The sequence below is a fragment of the Typopeltis vanoorti genome, chromosome 7 (assembly GCF_054136105.1).
Source record: "Typopeltis vanoorti isolate ZY-2024b chromosome 7, IOZ_Tvanoo_1.0, whole genome shotgun sequence".
NCBI classification, from domain to species: Eukaryota; Metazoa; Arthropoda; class Arachnida; order Uropygi; family Thelyphonidae; genus Typopeltis; species Typopeltis vanoorti.
Window position 1 is genome coordinate 69,800,496 of NC_143555.1, and position 22,325 is coordinate 69,822,820.

Here is a 22,325-nt window from a genome sequence, read left to right on the forward strand (position 1 = left end):
GCAGGTCTATGTAATGAACCTTATGAGAACAGGTTCAAGATTTGTGGGTTGCAGAAATTGGTTGATAGGCGGAAAAGGGAGATGTGATTGAGACATTCAAATTACTGAAGGGTTTCTATAGGATTAATTCAGAGGATATTTTTGAGATCAAGACTGGTGGTGAGAGAACTAGGGAACATCTATGGAAGCAGGGAAAGAGTGTGGCTAGCAAGTGTGTTAGAGCTGGGTTCTTTACTTTTAGAGTGGTAAATAAATGAGTGGAATAAGCTTCCAGAGTCTGTTGTGGGTGCTATGACAGTGAGTGAGTTCAAGGCAAGGTATGATAGATACTGTGAGAATGTTGAATAGTTGTGTGGACATGATGTTTAGGGCCTCCCTCGATGAGTCTAAGGACTCCCTGGAGTCGCCCGTAATAATAGTAATAATAATAGTAATTACTATGCAATATCGCAAACCATATTTCAAAGATGACGGCAAACAGGCGTATATGATTCTTTATGATTCATAAGATTTATGAATTTTATTCTCCTTCGTTAAAAATAAGTTTAATTTTGTGATGATGATTAGTGATTTTAACTCTAGCGAAAACATAAATGACTATTATTTGCTTGTCAAAACATACGCAGTGACATTATAACTTAACCAAAAACATTTATGTAAAATGTAACAAAAAAAGTTAATTTCCTAATATTAACATAACAAAGCTCCGAACGACATGAGCAAAATTCACGGCTACCAGAGTATTAATACTCCAATGTATCCATCCGCACAATTAATTATATTTTCATTTACAATTACACCAGTTCCGTAAATATATCGTAATATAGGGTGCATATATGCATAGTGATTTTCTAAATAGAAGAGTTTAAAGGTTGACAAGTCGTTTTAAATTAAGGAGGCCTTTTCTATTTCTCAAACTTGTAGCTACTTGACAAGCGGTACGTCAAATTGTTTTTGCGCTTCCGATCCATATAACCACCGTTACCAGTGCATCCATTCAATATTATGTAGTCATGAATGTGCCGTTTTAATTAATATATTATAAAATACTGATAGTCATTTAACAAAACAAAGAAAAGCGGTGAAAAAAACTCGCGATAATAACAGTTTATAAAAACAAGCATATGAAATAAAAAACAGCACAATATCATTAAATATTCTACTATGCAATCTTCTTTCCTAGTATAATCAAATGATAAACATAAATAGTCGTCAAACAATCTCTAGATTTCTTAATAATTTACAAATAAAAAGCTAGACGCTTTCATAACTTTCTAAGTATCGCACGCATATTTAGAATTGGAATATAGTCCCTACGTAAATTAATAAATTAATAAGTCCGTAAATTAATAAATAAAATGAAAATAGGACTTACTTTCATAACAGACGTGAAGCATAAGATAAAGTAATTATTTCGATGACCGGTATTTTCAGTCTTTCCCGTATGTTGCTCTAAGCTACACAAAACATTTCCAAAAATTGTCATTAAAAATGAGCACAATAATAGCCCAAAAAACAACCTTATGAAATCAACTTAGTAGTAAGTCTTTCGTAATAATGGAAGATTTTAAATAGTATAAATCTTAGTTCAATGTTTAGTTCAAAGTAAATATTATTTTTCTTAAAAATAATATTTAAGGATTAAAGATTATAATGTTTATGACAATTTCAAAAAGCAATAACGTTTTCAATGTTATTACCGTGGACATGCGTTTTCATTAAGTTCGATAACGTATATTTAATTCAAATTATTTGCATTCTTATTCTGATATAGAAAAGAAATCTGTTTTTTTTTTCCCGTAATGTGCACACTAAACTGTCATCTCTATTGCTTTTAGAAAAATATGTTCACAAATAGTTTCGTTACCTTCCCACATGGAAAAGTGCTTCACTTCATATGATATGCAAAAATATATATTATTTATTTATTCATCTAACAGAATTCACATCAAAGAGTAACAAGAAACATGAAACGGCATAATGAAATTCTTTGGCAAATGAGTACGTTTCGAGACTTATCCAATGGCATAGGAATAAACGAGATATTGTTGAAAAATGTGAGACGTCCCTACAAGTGCCATCTTCTCGAGTTGAGATGGTGTTATGTCTAGGAGGCTAAACTTTTCCAGATGTTTCATAAATGCTCTTGGTATTGCACCTAGTGCTCCCATGACATTTGGAACTGTTGTTGGTTTCTTGTACCAAAGAGGTTGAATTTCTGTTTCCGGATCCATATACTTGGTCAATTTTTCATACACTTTTCCTCCTACTTTACTGTCGCGTGTTATTGCCACATCAATAAACCACAGATGTTGTTGTTCGACTATAGTGATGGCTGACATATTATGTTCAAGATCTCTCTGTCCGTTTGAATTTAAAAATACAGTAAAATCTTGGCATTTTCATTTTCAATTAATTTTTTCAATTGTGGGTGTTCCCAAGGGTTTGCAAGGTGGTAAAACCATATTTCCTACAGAAGCTCCAGTGTACAGCTTTTGCTACCCGATCATGCCTAGTCTGTATGAGCATTTTTGCTGCAAAAAATAATTAGATAGCTCACTGTTTACCTCTATAGCGCTAGACAGCCAAAAGTAAACTCTCAGTTTGAACCTAGTTGCCGAGTAGGGGTGGGAACTATTTCCGTTTCAGAGTTTTACGGGTTTTTCGTCCCGTAAAGTCAAGAAAAATGACTGTAGAACCCACACTCTTTCAGACAAATAGTATATAGTATTAGGTTACAGAGACCACAATTGCGGCAATTATTTGTCTCTCTTCACCGGATGCCGTTTATCATTAATGATCATCTTAGCCCAGTTATCTCTGGCTACTGGGTAGAAATTGAACCGCTACCTTCAGTCTCGAAACTTAGATGGGGTAAAACAACCTCTTCTACTTCCTATTATAGAGGATCATTATTATTATTTCATGACACCTCCATGAAATCCAAAGACTCGTGGCAGAAGGCCACTCTCCACTACAGTACGTCTAATAATTATGATGCGCAGTCCTAAGGACCACAATCTTCACAGGCTGGCTTTCGTAACCATAATTTTAGGATAACCATAGTTAGTCTCATGCTTAAATATATTTTTTAGGATAAATTCAAGGCATTTCCTGACCGGTTTGCGGAATGAAAAACATTAATTTCTATAAGGGAAACCCTTCTTAGCCAATATGAGACCAGCTAACTTCACTCAAATGGAGAGCACAAGCAATCATCAAGGCGGTTAGCCTCGTAAACGTGATTCGAAAAGGTCTTTCCAACCAAAGGGATTTGTCGAAAGCAACTGAATACGGGAGCTCCTGTGTACCGTCTGTCAACACGCTGCACAATATTTCTATCTGTTAATTGGCCGGTTTGTTTGTTTTACGGAGAGGAAAGTTTCAGATCCAACATCTCACCTTCAGTTAAGTCCATATAACGATTCCTTGTATCATGATGAAAATAAAAAGTAGGTGTTTTAAGTTCGAAGGAGTTCTTGTGTGTGTGTGTGTGTGTGTGTGCGTGTGCGTGTAATATATATATATATATATATACACACACACACGTATATGTATACGTGTATATACATACAAACATATAAGAGGTGGGCTGAAAGGTTTTGATAAACACCTGAACAAAAATAATAAAGCAACCTGATATAACCATAAGAAAGAAAAAATATTAAAAACTCTTTAACCCCCATGTTTCACCAAATTGTAATAATTTTTTCATTTTCCTTTAGGATATATAAGAAAACATGTAAGAGATTTCGAAGAAATTCGAAGACAGAGGTCCAGGCCGTCATCACGTTTCACGTGCTGCAAGAAAAGTCCGTAAACTGAGATTCATCAAACATTGTGTTAAACTTTAGCCGACTGTGTGCCAGCATATCCAACAGTTTCCAGATGGATGGCCAAGTTTAAAACTGGTCATACTGAGACAACAGATGCCCTCAGGAAGACCTTCCACAGCGATCACACCTGGTCATATGGTCATATTCAGGGAATGATTTGGGGTCATTATCCAATATCTGGACATGCAGAAGCTCTCAGCGAAGAGGGGCCCTAAATGTTTGAATGCCGACCAAAAGTGAGAACGTGTGCGGTCATCTCAAGGGATTTTGGGTCATTTTGAGAAATAATCAGGTGCACATTTTTGGCTCGTATTGTGACTGTTGATGAATCATGTCTTCATCACTATGAACCAGAGATCAAACAAAATTCAATGGAACGGAGACAGAAAGGTTCTCCACGGCCAAAGAAGTTCCGAACCAAAAAATCAGCAAGGGAACGTTTTTGCCATTTTGGCTTTTTGGAATATGAATGGTATAATCATTACCAAGTACCTCAATAGAGGTAAACTGTTACAACAGCAGTTTATTCAAAAGCTCTGAAGGAAGTGAAGGATAAGCGCCGCGGGAAACTGAGCAGAGGCGTGTTGCTTTTGCAGGACAACTCAGCTGCTCACACTGCTCATGAACCCCAACAGACAATACCCAAGGTGGGCTTTCAATGTCTGTCTCGCCCATTCTATTCGCCAGAGCTGGCCCCATCTAACTACCCTCTCAAATTTAAAGAAACACTTGAAAGTAACAAAATTTACGACAGATGAAGTCATTTCTGCAACTGAGGACGGATTTGTGCAGCAAGGAAAAGACTTTATATATATATATATTAAAAGAAATATTTTTAAAATATTTATTTTAATATATATAATCGAACCCATTTAATTTAGGATTAGTTCATATCACAAGACCGTTATCATACATGAATACATAATCCTGGTCTCTATAAGAATATGATAAAAGTAATTTTCCTTGTCTAAGAGCAAACTTTAAGGTTCACTCATCGAAAATAATTTAATAACGAATATAAATTTTAAAAGTGAATTAATATTGACTCCCTTCTGCTAAACAGTAAATTTATTACTATTATTATTATTAACTGACACTTCCAAGGAGTCTTTGGATTCATAATAAGAGGGTACACCACACAGCAATTCACTGCCTCTTCTACTTAATCCTCCAACTACACACTACGACTACCAGAAGCATAGAACGCTATCTACTGCCCATACCAATAGTGTATTTTATCTTGTTGGCTAATTTTCATTTAACTTTGGCTCTTAAGAGAAATTCTTATTACAGTATGCATGGAAGTTTGAAAATTAATTTCACTTTTAATGTAAAATTCAACTAAGTATATTCCCTAAGAAGTTATTTAAAATTTATTCAATAGAACAGCGAAGTTAGTTTCCACTGAAATACATTGGTGTTTTCCTTTGACAGGTTCCATTTACATCAATGACTGTCCATCTCAGAAATATGTTCCAATATATCTTATAGTTGGAGGAGTTTTTGGCATTATACAAATTCTACTAGACTCTGGTCATCGAGTTGTGAAAAATAAGGAGGGGATTGAAATAGAAGAACGGAAAAAGGCGGCTGGATTTGGATTCGTTTCACTGTTCAACACAGCTTGGTTTATTGCAGGTAAGAAAATTTCCAAGATATATAGAGACACGGAAACGCATATGTATATGTATTTAATATCCAAGATTTCTTGGATATAACTGCTTGGATGTAATTTCTTCTTCGGACTTGATCTTAATTATTTACAAATGTTCAAGTAATACGTTTTCACTGAGGAATCGTAAGCAATAACTGATAACGGCTAAATTTTGAGTAATGTAAATATGAAAAGTGGCACATATAACTATAAGCCATTATTCAAACCACTCTGATGTACTGTTTTCTAAACGTTTGTTCACTGTTTGCAAAAACTCAGATGATATTGCAATTTGCTGGCCTGTATGGTAGAGGTAGAGGGGGGGCCAACATACTTGCTTGCCAACCAAGAGACTTCGCTTTTAATCCAGCCATAGACATCGATGCTGGTGATTGTCTTTAGGTTGAAGGTTTATTTTATCTCCTGATGAGACCATCAATCCGCTTTCTATTAACGATCATTCAGTTTATGATGGAATAATATCTGCACGCGTTTTTCACAATACAATACTTTTACTGACGAAAAATGTAGTTGTATAACATGATGTACCGAGGATACTCCTTCGTTGAAAAGATGTAATTGAATCTCGTCTTGGGACAAGAAGAACCATTATAAAAGCTTTTGACCCCAAACAATCACAGATTTTTGCTAAAGAACTGCACTATTTTCATTACCAAGGGGAAAAAAACGAATTTTTTTCTTTCTTTTCAAACTGTTCTTATTAGGTTGCTTGATTCTGGAAGACCGTCGTTGTGATGGCTTGCATTGTACGTGGTTGTCGGTTCTCCGATCATTTGTTTTTGACGGTCCCGAACCTGCATAACTCATATTTATTTATGGAAATTTTTATTATGTGTTTGTTTGTTTGCCTAAAAGTAATAATAAAGAATAGAAGAGAATACAATTTAGAAACACATATTACATTTATTGACTTTGAAAAAAGCATTTGACAAAGTTAAAGAAGCATTTTATTTAACATATTAAAAGAAAGAAGATTACCAAATAATATTCTAAAAGATATCATAAGTATATATGAAAACAATCAAATACAAATAAGAATAAATCATGTCCTGTCATGTACAAGAGAGATAAACCAAGAGTCCGACAGGGATGGTGTTATAACGTCCTTTACTTCTTTTATTCCTATTATATACGCTGCTGGTCTTTATCTTTAATTTCGTCTAATATATTACCTTATTCTTACTTATTTATCTCTACTCGTCTAAGTTACTCGATATAACGTTCTTTCTCCCTTTTTTTCTACTATATAGCCTTAAATGAAATATTTACTTATTAATATTTTAGCAGCTATCTTAATTCTCTCACACATGCAAATAAAGCGTTTATTTCCTAACCAAGTATTCTTTCCATTAGTTCTTTGTAGTCTCATTGGCCTCTTTATATCTTATGTTTTATCTAATCACACAACAATCTGATAGCGTTCACCCGATAAGTATTAACAAAATTTATTTTTTTCACTGCGCCAGCTAATACCTTGGATAGACGGGATTCTTACCCAGGGCGACCCTCTCAGAGTGATACGTGAAAATTAGATCGAATTTAATCTTGTCCCTCCGTTTTCTTACTTCTTCCTCACAGTCGTGGCTCACTTTAGGAGTTTATATACAAGGATTTAACCCGCTTAGTTCGTTAGTATTTTATGAGCGGTTGTTTTGAATTGCAGATCAGGCAGGTACTTGAATGAAACATTTTAATAAGCTTGAGGAATTATGCAAATATACATTATAGACATATTATTAGGAATGCTCTCAAGGTAAATCAAAGACTCAAAATTCAATACACTAGACACACATACAAACTTGCATTGACCACTATTACAAGCATCTTCAGCATAAATTCATAGGCTAATATCATACCATCCTAATACATGTGGTCATAAATTAACACAATAACACACTCCATACATTAAGTTTAGCTCGTTCAGAGATATTCTCGGCCTCGTAGGGCAAACAAATCTTAACACAATCTTGACCCATATTAAGTCATAGGCTATTCTTACAGTTCTTTAATTCTAGTCCATTACAAAATACTGTTTTAGGGGATCACACTCTTTTATAGCTGGAAATAGGAATTCAAAGGTCTACCCTACCATCTCTGATCTTGATTTTCTTGGCCTTCTTCCAGCCTTGTCTGGTCATCAAGGCCTTCTGTTTTAGTTTCCTTTGAGGATATCTCCAGTCGGATTGTATGAGTGGAGTCGCAGCGGGAAAGATTGGAAGTAACACTGTAACGTCGCCTTGACCAGACGGCTTCCATTTGGTTCCTCCATCGCACGATAACGCACAGCTATCCTAGTTCAAGGATATAGCTTTGCCCATTCCTAACGCTGCGACAGATGAACCAAATGCCTACCACGACTAGCCAGGAACTTCTCCGAAGGCGAGCTCGACCACTGTCCGCAAGATCTGGAACCAGGAATCCAAGAAAAAAAAAGCCAGGAATGGTGCTTGCATGGCCTTTTTGTTTAATTTTCTCCTCTCGGTATTTCTCGATCTTCGCGATGTGCGCCAACGCGATCATGTGTATTTACGTCAATCTCCTTAGCTCCCTCTATTTAGTCGCACGTGTACCTGATTTCTCTTCCTAGAAGGCGCTTTGGTTTTTCTTTCCAGTACTTCTTTCCCTCCCTTCTTATGCATAATACAGACGGCAAAGGTGACCCTTGAACCCTGACTCATAGGCTTAGCTATTTTAGTACAAGAGACGGGGTTCTTAAGTGGATTTGCCAGCTTACATTGATGTCTACATCTGGCCCTCACTTAATACATATTATTTTTAACAGCTCTTTATACAATTTTATACTATTCCTAAATTTTAAATTGATTTGCATTTACAAACAGCTTACATTTATTCTGTTGCTAACGTTCCATATTCTCTGCCTAAGTTGTATTAAAGTTGTGACCTGAACATTTTTATAATAACCATTTCTTAGCCTTTTCAGGACACAAGAATGGCCCCTTTCAGCAACTCTTTTTAATATTTATCTAAATGAAATAATAATAAAATGGAATAAAATTTTTCATCAAGGTATTAAACTTTTTCCTACTGTGAACCTAAACACTCTCCTTTTGCCGATGATCAAATAATAATTACAAATTCTGAAGATAACTTACAGATATTTTAAATTTACATGAGATAGCCAAAGATTATGGAATGATAATATCAACAGAAAATTCAAAAATGCCTTGAATAGATAACAGGCTTTTAGAACAGGAGAATTCATTTTAACTACCTAGGACAGTGCCTTTTTACCCAGGTGTGTCAAACATCTTTTTTTTTTTTAAATATTGACGAAGTTGATGTGCCACTTGCATACATGCATTATAAATTTAACTACTTATTCATAGATGGTGACTTATACATGTCATATTAGGCTATTTATTTAATAGGACATTGACATACAATCCATGAATTCATATTATACAATTAATTTAATAAACTGAAATTATTGAAATTAGTTTTTTCATCAGAATACCAATAGTTTTCAACGTCCAATGTGTGTCACCTGAAACCCTCAAGTGTGTCAGTGCTGACACGCGTGTCATAGGTTCGCCATCACTGACCTAGGATGTATGATTACATATGAAAATGAAAAAGATATAAACCTAAAAATTGTAAAATATTTAAAAATAATAGGTGTAATTAACTCTATATTTAAACCAAACCTAGTTCAAAAACAAACCAGGCTAAAAGTATACAATACATTAGCCCCTACCAGTCTTAATGTAAGGAAGCGAAATCTGGAAAATAAAACAAAAAGACAAAGAGAGAGATTAATAACAGCTGAAATGAAGTTTATGAGAAAAACTGCAAAGTATACCCTATTTGATCACAAAAGAAACGAAGATATTATGAAAGAATTAAACCAGGAACCAGTAATAGAAAAAAATAAAAAATATAAACATAGATGGATGGAACACGTTCAAAGAATGAAAACAGAAAGATTACCAAAACAAGCCTTAAACTACAAGCCATTAGGAAAAAGAAAACCAGGACGTCCTCTTAAAAGATTCAACGATGATTTCTAAGGCCGTAACAGCCTAAATCCTTGATAGGCATGATGATGATGATTGTTTGTTTGTTTGTTTAGAGCGGTGGTCTCCAAACTTTTCGCCGTGAGGGGCCACATTGGGTACTTCAGCACTGTTCAGTGGGCCGTAGTAATAAAAACTCTAGAACTAGATATATGAGTTTTATTGAAAGCAGATAAAAACTGATTACAGAGTATGTGAGATTAAATTATTGTATATTAATGACAACGAATACTATCAGCAAATTTTTGCTAGTCGTTAGTTTTTCAACCGAATATACACCGACAATTTACATGTAACTTTTTTTAAATTTCGTATAACTTCAAGTTTTTTGTCAATGAATATCGGGAAAGTTTGTTTTTGTTTCGTTTTTTGCTCGTTAGTTCATTTTAACCGTATTTTTACGACTTTTTTAACTGTTCTTATTTCGTGCGACATAAATTTTTTTTGTTGATAAAAAAGTTTATTCGGATGTAACTATTTTATTTCGTTTTGAATTCTTTTAAATTTTTTTCTTCGTTAGTCCATTTTAACCGACCTTTTACAGTGAGAAAGACCATAACTTGGATTACGGTTACTTTTTGCTATTCGGGAATATATTTTGAACACAATTTTAATTAATACATTTGAAATTTATCAACACCCCGTGTTTTTTTTTTTTTGTTTTCTTTTTTTTGCGGATTTTTATTGAAAATCCAATTGGCGGCCCGGATAAAATCATATCGCGGGCCGTATCTGACCCACAGGCAGTAGTTTGGAGACCCCTGATTTAGAGAGAGGGAGAGAGCTGTATTTCTTCAAGCTTTTTCAAAACATTTTAAGGGATTTATCTAAATAATCTTTAAATTAATTATTTTATGCATTCTCTTAATCAATATCTTTATGTCCATTTTTTCTGTATTCTAACTTTGCTGAAATTCAAGAAAATAAATGTCCTGCTTGTCTTTCTCTAATCAGTAGCATTAAATTTTACAGATTATTTTCGCATGCTATAGTAATAATAATCGTACTGATGGTTTCGCTCTCTCTCTCTCTCTCTTTGACTTTATATGCAACTGAAGTAAAATAAATATTGGGGAAACTAACCTGTAACAGTGATAATTAGTATTTACTGAGTAATGAGAGAATTTCCCCACCCCCACAAGAAAGTATATGAATTTTATATAACTGAAAGAAACTATAATATTTTCCTTCAAAGTATTTAATAATTTTGTTCCGATCTGTGTTCCTTTTTATTTTAATCAAACATTTTTTTCCTTGATGTAAGTGAGAAATGTTTTGTTCTCAGGGCGGAAATAAAAGTACAGAAATTCAGCATTTCTCCCTCTGTAAATCCCTCCTTCACTAATCTTTAGGTCTTTAGGTGGTGTTTAAATTCAATCAGAGACGCCTACAAGTATGTGGTGATTTTTAGTGATTTTTTAAAGCGTAGAATATACTTTTATTCGCTAAAGTAAGTTTACAATTTTGTCCATGCCAAATACTCATGAATGTCTAATCTTCGTGTTTTCTTTATCCTGCAGGTTGTGTTTGGGTTTATGGAATTTACAAGCCGGAGTTTTATGACGTTAGTAGTCCCAAGTACTGCCAGAGAACCGTCTACCTATTCGCCTTTTGGTTACTCACTTCCTCTTTCATTATTGTAGCTATATTCCTATTACTTTGCATCTGTAGTGTTTGTTGCATTGCCTGCTTCAAGAGCAAAGAGTAAACATCTCATTCACAATTGATAGCTCTCAATAACAATATAATTGCTGGCTTTTATGGACAATACAAAAAAAAAAGATTTTGTGGCCTGTAAAATTTATATCTATGTCTGCATACTGTGTTTCAAGGAACAGAATGATCCTTATTTATATATATATATATATATAAGAAGTTTTAAGCCTCATACAGATATCATCTTTTATGTATCGTACATTAATTTTTCTTGTTTTGGTTCTTAATTTATCACGATGTCAGGATTGTGACATACAGAAAAGTATATTTTAGTTTCGCAACAGTATATTTTTGTAACTGATCTTAGCTGTGAGTAGCACGTGTCAGATATTAAAGTAATAGAATAAATTGTCTATTATAAAATTGAAAATATGAAAAGTTATTTTTAAAACTTACTAATTTCGAATAGATTTATTAACGAAATTGTTAACTGAAATTATTTTGAAAATAATTCCGATGAGTATTTTAAGCAAAAACAGAAAGTAAAAAACGACTTTCATCTCCTTCAAATGAAATATATTTTCATTTCAAATGGCTTTTTAATATGCCACTGATTCAGAAGCATCAACTATCAGATCTACGTGGAGTTTTATTGCATTGCCATATCGTTACTGATATTCTTTGAGAATTCGTAGATTCGATATTTCAAATAAAAAATTATACTATATTTCAAATAATAATTTCAAATATATTAAAATAATGAAATAATAATAATATGTTTCAAACAAACCTCATGCTTTGTGACTGGTATTTTTTACCTGTTCATGACGCAATTAAAGAAGGGTGATTTTTGGTGACTTATTTCCACTCGTTTCTGTTGTAGCTTTTGTCTGGATCAGAGACATTCCAAACTGTGGCTCTCAAATCCGTCCCGAAGAACAGAAAATAAGGATGTCAATTTTAATTATGTATAAATCTATTCTATATGCAAACTCATCCAAATTTCAAGATCATCTTAAAAAATATAGGTTTATAAGAGTATAAGGATTCATTTTCATTAACCCTAAGCAATTTATTGCAAGTATCGCTGTCTTACTCGCAGATACACTTTATATTTCATTCTTGAAATAGAATATAAAGACAGTTAAAAGAATACCATGTATTTCTTTGTCTTTACTAAATGCATTTTGATACATTATCATTTGATCCATTTAAAAAAAAAATCGTTTAGATTCCTGTAGTTGATTCTGTTCAACATTTGTAAAGAAGTAGGGATTTTAGATAAAGAAATAAATATATTAATTTTTTTAAATTAATTTATAACAGCCGTAGTGGCGTAGCGAAAGATGGACCAACAATGCTACGCCCTTAACTCAACGTGATATACGAGTTGCAACTATTATAACTCGCCCTCTATAGGATGTTTTAACCGAGAATCTCATTTTTTTAATTAATAATAATTGTGTCCAGAACGACCATATGTTAGAAACAAAAGCATCATTTCGGTAGAATTCATCATCAATGGTTAGTTCTGTATTTGTTTTAGTTGATCTTAAATAAATGTATATTTTTTTCCTATAAATGTTTTAATGTAAGAATTTTTGCTTGCTAAGTACATTTTAATGTAATGGCAGATTTCACCAAAGTACTGTAAATACAAAAATTTAATTAGGTACTGTTATCATTACCTGTACGTGCTGATATGTAATATTAAATATACAAAATAAATAGTAAAAAGAAAGGTCTTTTTTTCTCATAAATAACACTCTTAAGACAACTGGGAATTGAATTACTAGAAACAGAAAGTGTCGCAGATATTCATTATGACTTCCTGTTAACTAAGGTATTCAGCTATTCCCCCCCCCCCCCTCTGATTTCCATTCAGCTATGGCAATCGAGGGGGGGGGGACAGTTGACATAGGGAGAGAGACTAAACTAACACTTCAGAGTCCTGAAAACACAATTTCTGGTATATACAGTAAGGATATTCGTATTATGATTATCTGACATTCAGTTCCCCTACTGTACTAATTGGGTAATTAGTTTTTCAAGTTTACTGGGTGGAATTAGTGTAAACAATATTAATAAGAAACAGATTGACGACTATAACACGTAGGACTGCTGAGTGTGTTATTATGGTAGATACATATTCTATGTCAACCATTGCATGGATATAGGGGGGCTTAATTTTGAGTTTATTTTATTTTAGTTTTTATTTTTTGGTTGTTGTTGTTGTTGTTGCTGTTAAATTTAACTATAAAAGACTTTTGGTCAAACAAATCTGAAATCAAACAACACAGTCAACACGAGTGATTAGTTTCTTTGTATCTGCAACAACAGTTATTATATTTCGATTCTCATTTATCCACCCACGAACCAACACATTATGACCATCCAACCTGTTGCCTGCCAACCAGACTGCATGGTTGGCCAGAAACAGGCCGGTGGTGGCGGCATCCCGATATGGGATTTGTTCTCATGGACTCCGCTAGATACTCTCATCCTCCAATGAACACACCTTTCTCTTACATGGAGTTTGCTTTGGACCACGTATTGTCATACATTCTTCGAACCATTCCTGCACGACGCTTTTGTCTTTGATGGATCTGGTCTCGTCCAGCAAAGACGACAAAGAGCATATCCAAGTGTACTCTCCCCTGGCAGTGATATTGTTTAGCCGGAAATGCATGGGAATTGATTATTAGTATATGCTTTTGTGATTGTTTAAATTTTGCTACTTCATGGGAAAAAAAATAATAATAACTATTTCAACGCCTTTATTCCCAAAGAAGTAGATGACATTCCTTTAACCCTAAAGTTTTTGAAGACAAGTGATAATTCAGTTTCTATTCTTCAAGTCTTCACTGATAGTGAGATCAAGCCACCTGTGAAATAAGGCATTTTAGGATGCCGTTTCTAATCAGTGAAAGTTCTGGGTCGGTTATTTCTGACCGGCTATCATTCTTCATGATCATTCTTTCTTTTAATCACAGAGGGAAAGAATTTTGTATCATTTTCTTTTGGCATATTCATCTTATTGCTTTTCACAGTTTGATTTCACGATGGTTATCACTTGCCTTTCCTTTTTCTTGTACTTCTCATATGACTACTCGTCACATTCCACAGGATACAGGTTCCATAACATTTTCTTTTTTTTATATAGCGCATGCTTTAAAGTTTTATTCATCCTCTTCACTCCGCTGCAATTTGTTCACCTGACTCTGGGAATGTAATCAGTTATACTCTCCATGAAACACCCATAAACTTCATTCAATGACTACTAATTCCTCTATCATGTAGTTTCTCATAATCGGACATCGTTGCATGCCAACTGGAGTGTTTATCATAATCGCCGTCTTCATTCACATTTTCTCTTTCCTCGCTTTTCCCCCAACATTTTACACAAAATTCCGATTTGCCTTGATTTTGCCAAAGTTAGTTAAAACTGCACGATCACTTTTGCCAATTGGAAGCAAAACCGTTATCTCATTTACAGTCAGATTCTCGAATCTTGTTACCAGATCTAATCTTCTTTCAGCACGAGTCCCTTCTACAGTAGTTGTCTTTCACTCTCCCTCTCCTCCTCCTCTTGGATGTTTTCTCCTTCCTCAAGTATATATCCCGTAATTGCAATTTACAATCATTATTGCTTTCTAGTATCCGAAGGAAAAGGACTCGAAAGTTATGCAGTCTTTCGTTTATCCCAGTCTACGGCAGCAGCCAAACTACTATTTCACACCAAACAGTCTCAAATCCTTTGGCTAAACTACTCATTCTATTACTTGTAATCCAGTTTCAAAACTAGTTCGTTGCATTTCATCTATAATCATTAACAATACGTTCGCCTCTTCTTATACTGTCTATGAATACACATTACTCATTTCATTCTATCCCTGTCAGAATATTTTCTTCTGTCAAATAAGTCTTACTAGTACGTTTACATCTATAATCAATAAGTGTATTCAAAGGCTGTATAATGTATTCGCATTTTGCAAAATATTCCAAAGATTTTACACACACACACACACACACACACACACACATACATGTGTATGGGTGAATATACTGGGTGACTATAAAATAACGTCAAGTGTTCAGAGCCCTCTAGCGAGTAATGTATTGGACAAAACACACCAATATTCGGTAGACGTACACAGTGGAACATGGGGATTCGATTTAACGAAAAAAAAAAAAGAAACAAAAGTCGCCAACGGGGGAAATTTTGGCGCTGCCAAATTAATTTTAGTAGGTGTGATAATGAATGACTAAATGGCAAATGAGAGACAGCACACATCAATTTCATGACGTTTATTGTTAATTACAAATGAGGTTCAATATGACCATCATTCTGATGTTCCAGGAACTGCATACGGTCCACGACATTTTCCACAGTGGCTCGCAACATATCGGAATTCATTTGTCTCACGTGTAGCGTTATTCGATCTTTCAAATTTGGAATATCGGGTAGTGCATGTCCTTGATACACAATGCTTTTAAGAAATCCCCACAGCCAAAAGTCACAAGGTTTGCGATCAGGCGATCTCGGTGGCCATGTCGTGGGAAATGCACGACTAATGATTCTTCTGTCAGAGAAATGTTGTCGCAAAACACGCTGTACCTGAAGTCCGGTGTAGGGTGTTGCACCATCCTGCATGAAGATGGTCGAATCGAGACATCCTCTTTGCTGCAGTTGTGGAACCACAAAGTTCTGTAGCATATTGGCATATCTGTTAGCATTGACGGACAGGTCACTGGTCCATTTTGGCGATTTTCCTCGTATAAGTATGGACCGATGATAAAAGATGCCGTAAATCCGCACCACACTGTGACTTTGGGCGAGTGGATAGCATCTACAGACACACGTGCGGATTAGTTTCAGCCCAAATGCGACAGTTGCGTGTGTTAATATCGCCGTTCAAATAAAAGTGCGCTTCGTCACTCCATAAAATCTGCCACGGCCATGCATCATCCACTTCCATGCGCGCTAAGAATCTCAAAGATAAGTCGATTCGTGTAGTCGCATCACCAGGGCGCAATTTTTGAACATGACTGATTTTATAGGGGTAAAATTTCAACATCTGATGAAGGATTTTCCACACCGTTGGGTATGCGATATCCGTTTGCCGGTATATTGCTCGTGCACTGCTGGTACCCTGCACATTCGTCATCTCCTGTTCCACAATAGTAGTTGCAACTTGTTCAACTTGTTGGTGATTGATTGGTTTGCGTCCCCTGCCTACCTACACTGCTAGAGTTCCAGTAGTTTCAAATCGCCGAATCAGTTTTCGTAAGTTTATTACGCTAATCGGTCCTTTTCGTAAATTTTTCATACGCCGAAAATCACGAAGACAAGCACTGGCATTATTGTTCCGCTAATAATAGAGTTTGACTAACAAAGTCAAACTCTATTAAGGTAAGAGGCATCAAACTCGATTCCTCTCACCTTACGCTCACGTAAGGTGAGAGGCATTGAAAAGCAGTTCGTCTACGAATGATAAGAAATCTCACAGGCTTTCCTTTTATTGCATGATCGCTTACAAGAAACGCAATAATGCAAATTAATGCATTTTACTCGGTAAACAGCGCCAAAATTTATCCTGTTGGCGACTTTTGGTACTTTTTTTTCGTTAAATCGAATCCCCATGTTCCACTATGTACGTCTACCGAATATTGGTGTGTTTCGTCCAATACATTACTCGCTAGAGGGCTCTGAACACTTGACGTTATTTGATAATCACGTGGTATATATATATACATACACACACACACACACACACACACACACACACATCGTTTTCCAAATATATATTAAAAGTTCTTCATTGAATTAAAAACCGTTTAAAGCCCGATGTAGCACTGAGGAAATAGCGTTTGCTTCCAACCCCCAGGCCATCCCAAATGACCCCGTTCTTAAGTTCAATTCTAGTCACTAACTACAGGAACTTTTCTCCAAGTTTCACTTCGACTACTTCTGAGTTAGACTATCTCTGTCAGCAAGGACTGTTGTTTCTTCCTTAAACCCCGATTCCTGTAACTCAAGGAAATCGATCATAGAACCGATACTATTTCAGAAAATAATATAAAATATTGAGATTAGTGACCACGAGATGGCAGCAGTTGCCTTCCGTAATCTTTCACCGAAATGGCAATTAAAATTACTGCTAGCCTTGAGCGATCTATCTTGGATTCACAAAGGGTAGGATATTGGCTGCCCAGTATTCTTAGAAAGTTAGATAAGGTTAATATGACCTCGCTTAATCCCTTTGGAGAAAAAAAATATATAACGTTAGTGGATTTTAATTATTTTATGAAATCCTTTATCTTCCTTCCTCACATCTGAAAGGGATCTCATACAATCATCAGCGTGGTAGTCACCAATTTTTCCCATTGTGAATACCATGCTTCCAATAATTATAATAAGTTATAACAATTTACGAACTTTAATTGATAATTTGCTGATGCTAGTTTATTTCTAAATAACTTATTTTTTTCTTTTTCGTTTATGTGGTTCTTAGTGTGTATATTTATCAGAATGATTAATGTTTACGGGTGTAATAATAATAATAATAATAATAATAATAATAATAATAATAATAATAATAATAATAATAATAATAATAATAATAATAATAATAATATACTCAGTATTCTATATGTTTAATCCATTTCAGTCATATATTCATTTATATTACATTTTTTCTTTGTCATATAGGTTACATTTGGCTTGCGTTAAAATTTTATAAGCCTAAATATTCGTATTGTCATCAGATCTTCTCATGCAAAAATCACATGCAGACAATCTCATGCAAAAATATCATTAAACCATGCCTGGGAGTGTATAGTGAATGTTTTGGATTCATTACACTCCCAGGCAACTCATTCCCAACACGAATCACTCTCCATACAAAGAAAATGTTACTCGCTTGCTTACACCTTCCTTACACCGCTTCCAGGGATGGCCACTTGTTTTTCCCGTGTCACCTTCCTCTATGAAAACTCTCCTACACATTAACCTGGTAACAACCCCCCCCCCTCACTAACTCAGTTTCAATCATATCCCCTCTCCTATTCACAAGAATATGCAATTTTCATTCTCTCAATCTATCTTCATATCTCACATTTCGGAGACCTACTGTCCGACCACAGATCCGAGAGTCTCGACTGGCAATGTGCCAAGAGAGTGAATTCATGTTGAAGGGGAGAAAGGAATAAGGCGATGTACGAATTCGTTACCAACAAGCGAAATCGCGTGCTATATACGTAAAAGTTTCCAACTGGTGTATAAGCAAAATAGTTACGACTTTAAAGATTTGAATTTTTATAAAAGAAAAACCAATTTTACGACGTATATACACACACTCATCCCACGAAAAGCATTGATTACCCTATTATCGGAATGGAATCGCCTTCTTCTGATATGCGCAGAAGTGTCGAGGGGTCTTATATCTGTGGTCGCACAGTAACAATGCCTTACTGAATGTTCCCTGAACCCCTCTCTCTAAGAAAACTTTATCCACTTGAAAACTAGGCAATCAGATCGCGCACATTATCAATATGCGTTCTGATCTAGACCTTATACAAGGGAATCATAACAACTCTTCTTAACAACTGTGGTGTTCTCACAATTCTAGTAATATAATATCACCAATCCAAGCTTTAAGTCTCTGTCCACTGTTCTTAGATCTTACATATCTTTTTACGCCACTTTCAAAATTTCTCCATTAACTGAATACTCTACATCCCATCCTTTCCTACCAAAATTCAAGACAGATTTTGCAATATTAAACTGGTAGCTCCAGTCATTTCCCTGTTCCTTCTGCTCTATTCCTTATAGTTCTTCCAAACTTTGCATCATCTGCAAAGCTGTATATCTATAGTTAAGACTGTCTCAATATTCTCAACATAAGTTAAACAATAATTGTCTTAAGATAGTCCCCTGCATCACATCGCTAGTGGCCTTCCTCTTTTAGGATATCATAGTCCTTTGGGATATGTCTTACGTGACTGTTGTAACATGTCTGTTGTAAGACATGTTAAACAGGTATGTCAAGGGTGTCCTTAACTTCCTAGATCATTTCTACAACACACGTATTGATATGTCGTCAAGTGCTATTTCCTTATTAACACTGAGTTTACTTAATTCCTCATATACTGACTGTTCCTTCACTATTAGTCCCTTCTCCATCATACTATCAACATTCAATCGTCTCATGATTATTCATTGATGAGGATGAAATATAAAACACGATAATTCTGAGGATGCCAACTACTGCCACCAAAATATCTATCGGTTTGTTAAATTCGGGTTACTGTACACTTTTTCTTGGTTTAGGTAGTAGACTCCAGCACTGATTCTAATATGTAGAATTGGATACTTATTTCTTTGAGCGTTTCTTGTTCGTGCTATATTAAGCAACATACACAAAAAATGTTTAACTCCCTTCCCATCCTTATATGTGACTAAGTAGGGAATCTTCAAAATAGTGAAATTAACAATTCATGTTTAAATTCTACTCTCGTAAGACTATTAATGCGAATTCAGAAGATTTAGAAACATCAGTTTCGTTATTAGATGATTCAATATTTAATTGAAATCCGTCTGTAAAGTATACTAAAGTTATTGAAATGTTCATCAGTGATTAAAGTATGGTCGTGTTGAAGTTTAATCTTGTAGCTCGGTAATTGCTATTATAATAATGACATCGAAGTCATAAAAACACATGGATTTTGAGGCTGTTTCAGTATTGTAATAAATTGAATATATAGCGCGTACCAATCAAAATATCTGAAATTCAATGTGTCACTCAGTAATTATCCATTAACTAATTCTTCCTCATTTTTTCTGAACGCTCTGAATAAAGTCATATTCCTTAAACATAAATTCCAAATGTAAACTTTAAAAGGCCACAGTTTGGATCTTCGTTTGATTTCTGCTTTTGGTTTTATTTTAATATGTCACGGTTTTCGATTTTGCCGCAGTTTAGATTTTGCAGCTAAAAATGTATTACTGGCACTTGATTATTACCATGACTAATAATTTAAAAATATACTTGGACAGTTTAGAAAAGAAAAATATTGGATAACAGTTAAACATCTTTAAAAATACTATGGTAGTATAGTTGTTACTTAAATCCTGTAAACTGCAACGATCAGTTAAATCGCTGGTATTATGAGAGATGTGTTGGAGTATATAATTACACTATTTAAACCTATTTGTACAAAACTGAGCAACACACACATAAATACGAGTAAATACAACACACTCGTATATTTTCAAGCCACTTCAGGCTTGAAAAAGCCTGAAGTGCTTTGAAAATCAGGTACGCTAACCACTTGGCCAACCAAGCAGGCAAGCATTTAGCTCGCAAACAACTAGAACAAGTTCTGTGGCTTTACGATAGCCTTAACTCGTTGGAACATGGATTCCAAAGAATCATCCATGGATTCCAATGGATTCCAACCCAAGAATCATGAGCCCTGCACCACTATCGATACACTGTCACACATACCGCTGCTTTAACAACAAAAAATCTGCCAATGTCCCGAAGTGAAACCTGTAACACATGCAAAATACCTTGGTCTCTACATAGATTGCCACCTTAAATGGGCAAAACGTATACAATACCTACACACCAAACTCCGGATCATCGCAGCAAAACTCTTCCAAATAAAATACATTATTCCGTCTAATAAAAAAAAAAAAACTCCTATATTACTGTATCTGCGAATACCTACTCAGATATGGTATAACATTTTATGCAAACACATCAAACGGCCACCTAAATAATTTGAAATATTACATAGGAAAATTGTATCAACAGTGATTTGGACACCTTATACGCAACAACCAATATCCGACCAGCACATGGCGATACACAGAATCCTGAGCATAAAAAATCTAAAACACTACACAACATTAATAAGGAATTACTTCAATATCACCTATCGAAACAACAGAGACACATATTGTATAACACGACCTACAACAACTCTCTACACCCTTCAACAACTCATACAGTTCTTTTGTGAGATCACATCAGATACTCACGCTACTCAACAGGCTATCAAGAAATTTAAAACACATAGATAACAACAGAACATGAAAAGACGAACTGTGAAAAATATACCAACAAAGTTAATATACCATTAACAGTAATATACACATCACAAATCACCAGCATCCAATGCCTACATCCCATCGAAAAACAGTAACAAGAACATAAATAGTGAAGACTAATCCCACTCTCTTCATGAAAGCTAACCCAAGCTTCGAAGTAGGTGGGATTAAATTTCCTCATTCATCTACACGTAATCCTCATAATCAAAGACTGCAGATTATGTAACAAAACAGTCAGTAAGGTGTGCAACAATCATGAAGATACTGAGAACATTATATAGATACGCTCTGCAAAGCATCAAGGAAGAAGCCATCCAAAGAAACAAGTCAATATTATAATCGATTTAATGAAAAAAATGAATCATAAATTTAAATGAATCATTGTAAATATTATTATTATTATTATTATTATAAAAACCTCCATGGAGTCAAAGACTCATCGTGGGAGGCCCATGATGATTATGTATACAGTAATTAAATTGTATATATATGTATATAATATATTTGACAGATAATGAAGTATTATTATTTGACATTGAAAAAAAATTATTACTATTATTATTATTATCTGAAAGAAGAAACGTTGCTTTCATTATTTGAAACTTATATATTCGAATAACATGATATTTTTTCCTACAGAGAATTTTCCTTAAATTTTATTAAACAAAATAATACATAAATATACGTAAAAATAGTCCATTGGACATATCGGGTTCCACATTTTTCTGGTGTGACTTGACTACAGCTTTACGTTAACTGAATACGTGTAGCATTACATTACTGCTCGTGATGTGTCGAAATAACTCCTGTTTATCTTAAGATAAAATTTATTTTCGTTTTTGAATTTTGCTTTACAGTTTAATATTCACATATTCCTTTGAACTCTGATAAGATACACAAAGAAAATTTATCAGAATAAACAAATGCCAAACCTTTATAATTAATAACTTAATCCTTAACCCTTGATGTACATTTTTCTGGTGTGACTTGACTACAGCTTTACGTAG

At 34.5% G+C, this 22,325-nt stretch overlaps 1 protein-coding gene across 1 annotated transcript in view; it reads left to right on the plus strand.

Annotated features, from left to right (window-relative positions):
* LOC150104758 (transmembrane protein 272-like) overlaps positions 1–12,933 on the plus strand; it is a 61,310-nt gene extending 48,377 nt beyond the window's left edge. The window contains exons 5-6 of the mRNA XM_090395931.1: positions 5,271–5,474; positions 11,066–12,933. Of these exons, the coding sequence (XP_090252057.1) occupies positions 5,271–5,474; positions 11,066–11,253 (392 nt within the window). The 3' untranslated portion in view covers positions 11,254–12,933. The remainder of the gene's footprint in view (positions 1–5,270; positions 5,475–11,065) is intronic.
* Positions 12,934–22,325: the final 9,392 nt, after the last annotated feature.